Source organism: Macadamia integrifolia, unplaced genomic scaffold, assembly GCF_013358625.1.
Source record: "Macadamia integrifolia cultivar HAES 741 unplaced genomic scaffold, SCU_Mint_v3 scaffold629, whole genome shotgun sequence".
In the NCBI taxonomy this organism is placed as follows: domain Eukaryota; kingdom Viridiplantae; phylum Streptophyta; class Magnoliopsida; order Proteales; family Proteaceae; genus Macadamia; species Macadamia integrifolia.
The window spans coordinates 363,297-367,116 of NW_024870501.1; the positions used below are offsets into that span (position 1 = coordinate 363,297).

The 3,820-nt window shown below is 38.7% G+C and overlaps 1 protein-coding gene across 1 annotated transcript; it reads right to left on the minus strand.

Annotated features, from left to right (window-relative positions):
• Nucleotides 1–1,626: 1,626 nt before the first annotated feature.
• LOC122069515 (MADS-box transcription factor 22-like) lies at nucleotides 1,627–3,785 on the minus strand. Its single transcript, XM_042633545.1, has one exon. The coding sequence runs from the start codon at nucleotides 3,256–3,258 to the stop codon at nucleotides 2,128–2,130; it is 1,131 nt and encodes a 376-aa protein (XP_042489479.1). The 5' UTR covers nucleotides 3,259–3,785; the 3' UTR covers nucleotides 1,627–2,127.
• Nucleotides 3,786–3,820: the final 35 nt, after the last annotated feature.

Below are 3,820 nucleotides of genomic sequence, written 5' to 3' on the forward strand. Positions count from 1 at the left end.
GTTGGCTAGCCCCACATGTTCCTGAATTTCCAATGGCAAATTGTAGGGACTGGCAAGTGGAAGAGTTGCAGAGAACTGGTTGGTATGATGGGGAGGCCATTGGCTTAAAGAGTGGATCTTGTTGGTTGTAACATGAAAAACAAGGCTCACACTGGATCCATGTCAGATCACTTCCTGTGTCCACTATCACAATCATATTCCTACCTCCCAATTCGACTTTAACAGTGTATTTAAGTGTCTTAACTCTTATGCCTGAAGTCAAAGGAATTTGGGACCCTGTGATAGGTCTTCAATCTTGCCAGAAAGTGCTTTTTTGATTTTTGATTGCAATGACTATACCCGAATGTTGTCTGTAATTAAGTGCTTCTGAAGCTCTTTGTCCCAGTCCCTGATTAGTCCATTAATGGAGAGGGGGACAAAGCTGACCCCTGTTGATGGTATTATAAAATCTGACCCCTGTTGATGGTTGTTTTATTTTAGATTGTGTTTTGGAACCCATCGAATCAGTCTCTATGCGGCCTATCAGCCCCAGCTGGATCCTCTAGAAGTTTCCATATTTAGCACTATCGATCCAGCTGTACAGCACTCCAAGTTTCCCTTCTTGTTTCCATTCTTGGAACCCTCTACAGCAGCAGCCTGAAGTACCAAGAAAGGAAGCCACATAGCTGTCAAATCTGGGCTGGGGAAACTGCTGCTAGATGGGGAAAAACAATGTAGACATTCTGATAGTTCTACTAATTTCTAATTGAGCATCTTAAAATTTTGTCGTTGGTACACTGGGTTTGGAAATATTATGGACTGATGATTTTTTTAGGGTCTAAGTCCACCCAATTCTCACCCATTCTTTATGATAAATGATGTAAACATTTAAGGGCAATGCATCTGGGAAAAGGCTTGGAGGAAGTTCTGTTGAACTTTTCTGTTTATGCACTTTAACCTTCTATAATACTTGTCAGTTCCAGGTAAAGGGGGATTTGTTTACCATATGAAATATGTAAGAAATAGGAAACTTGCTCACTCAGTCATTTGAAGCAACTTTTGATCTAAATGCTGAGATAGAAACAGAGGTGAAAACATTACTTGAGAATTCATATAGTTCAATCCCTGTGTGAAGGATCCCTGATGAGCAATCTGTGACATTTATTTACCATACCCAGAGCAAATACACCACTGTAAGCATTTATACGTAAAACCATTCCAAAAAAACCAGGATGAAGAAGGCTTAGAAATAAAGAGATAAAATTTAAGTGTCCCTATTCTTCCTAGATCCCTTGGTATCACCCTATCAGAATCCATAGTTAGACAATGAGATGAGTAAACCACTAGCGTGGATAGGAAACAGAGACCTAAATGTGATTTACGCATCTCAATTTTTATTACCAGAGCCATAGAACTTCCTAGTGATGTGTGATCTTATGAATTCAACCACACAGCCTGGTCATGTCAGAGCTGGACCAAGGGATTGTAATTAGAGGTGGCAATGGGCTTAAATGGTTTTACTTAGGGCCGTGGTCGATCTGAATCTCAAGTTACCTCTAGTTCTTATATCTTTATTTCAATTGGGTTCACATTCATCACATTCTACTCCAATCATTTATAATAAAAATGAGAACATTAATAAAAAGCTAAAAGAAACATTAAATTTCTCATTAAGCACTAAACAATGGCTAAAAGCCGTGAATTTACATATCTTTGTACATCAATATCTCTTTCTTTTCTCTCCAATCACAGAAAAATGAAAACAAAACTTCTACAAGGGTAGATAAGAGGAGAGAAAAAAATTTAGAGAATAAATGGTATTGCTAATTCCCAAGCCAGGAACACCCAAGGCATACACTTAAAACATTTCCCTGTGAAACACATTTCCTTTCTCTCCCTCATCAATCTATTTTGTGGGGTACTATAGACAAGACCACATTGCAACTTGAAACAAGGTAGAAGCTTGTAAAGAGAGGTATCAAAACTAGTCTAGATACATATATACCCAATTGGGTGGCAGAATGGCAGAGCATGGCTGGAAATGCAACCATTCAAGAAAAAACAAACTAGTAACCAAATAATCAAAAGCCCCTTCCAAAAGAAGAATCTTAAACCAGATAATAAAGTTGGGTCTAATAATTGCAAAAGCTAGGACCAAAAGGACAAAATCTTCTCAAAGAAATATGAACTGTTGTCTTGAACTGTCTCATTGCCGTAGCTTTTATCATCATTGGTGGAAAGACCCTTGATAGCATCTCCATCAACACCAGACATAGGATAAGTAGCTTCATCACCGATGAAGTCAAAAGTTATGGCACCAGCACTATTATCATCAAAAAGATGATCAAAGAAATCTGCACTGTCATCTGCAACTATACAATCATCTTCATCAGCATCAGACATAGGATAAGCAGTTTTACCACTGATGAAGGCAGAATTTGTGGCACCAGCACTATTATCATCAAAAAGATGATCAAAGAAAGCTTCACTGTCATCCGCAGCTATCCAATCATCTTCATCAGCACCAGACATAGGATAAGTAGCTTTATCACTGATGAAGTTAGAAATTGTGGCACTATCACTATTATCATAAAAAATATGATCAAAGAGACCCTCACTGTCATCTGAAACTATCCAGTCAACACAGCTTTCATCATCAACAGTGGCCAAAACAGTACCAACATCCTCATCAGCAGAAGACAAAAGACAAGATGATAGGTCAGTAACAAAATCAGAGGCTGCATCATCCTTGCTCTCATCAGTAGAATACAAAGGACAAGATGACAAGCCAAAATCAGAGGCTGCAACATCCCTGTTCACATCCTCAACTCCTAGCAACTGTTCAGCATGAGCATTATCCAACTTCTGGCATACACTTTCCCTCAGACTCTCCAAAGAGCTTCTCAAAATCTGCAACTCCTCCAAAGATCTGTATTTATCAACATCAACCAAATCCCACCAGAAACCCACCTTCTTTCCCTCACAAGAACATTGATTCAACTGTTCCCTGTCCTTTTTTCCTTCCCATTCAACCTCCGTGATTTCTTTGAAGGGTATGTTATTGAGGTATTGATCAATAACATCATCAACAGAGGAGGTCGGGGTGACGAAAGTGTAAGGGTTTCCTGCAGGGGAGAAAACAACCATGGCAATCTTGGCATTGCAAAGGCCACTGGTGTTCAAAGCTTTGCCAAAAAGACCCTTACGCCTCTTTGAAAAGGTCACATTCACCTTTTTCTTGTCATCAATCTTTTCAATCGGAATTTTCCTCTTACCCATTGCAATAGCAGCCACTGCATTTCAGAATTCCCATATGTAAAAGAGGAAAACAAAGTCAGTCAACTGAAATAAGATAAAAATAATAAATTCAACGAAATACACTTCAAGAGTTCCATGCACAAAATGTCCATATACATCTACATTGAGTTTTGTATTATATTAAGATACAGAGACAGTAGATAGACAACATAATAACCAATTAACATCCATCCCCACCATAAAATCTCTTGTATGAGCTTTATGTTGGCGTAGGACATACTGTTGGACAGGGAAATGAAATTATGATGTTGCAGAACATAAAGCAGATACAACAGTTGAGAGCTGCAAGGAAGTTCTGGCCCTACTGGATGATGCAAACCCATCATTGAGGATGTTGCATCAGAATTAAACCATTTGGATTCTCAATGTTACATTGTAAAAACTGAAGAGAACTTTTCCCATCAAAAGGGTGAGATTCTTTTGAGAAGGAATGTAAGGAAATGACTCTGAACATAATTTTTTATTATTTTCATATTTAAGATGAGTATGCTTGCTAAACAGCTCCCCACCCCCCACCCACCCC

Bases quoted from the DNA above. Each gene is read 5' to 3' on its own strand.
- LOC122069515 (XM_042633545.1), bottom strand. From the start codon at position 3,258: ATGGGTAAGAGGAAAATTCCGATTGAAAAGATTGATGACAAGAAAAAG.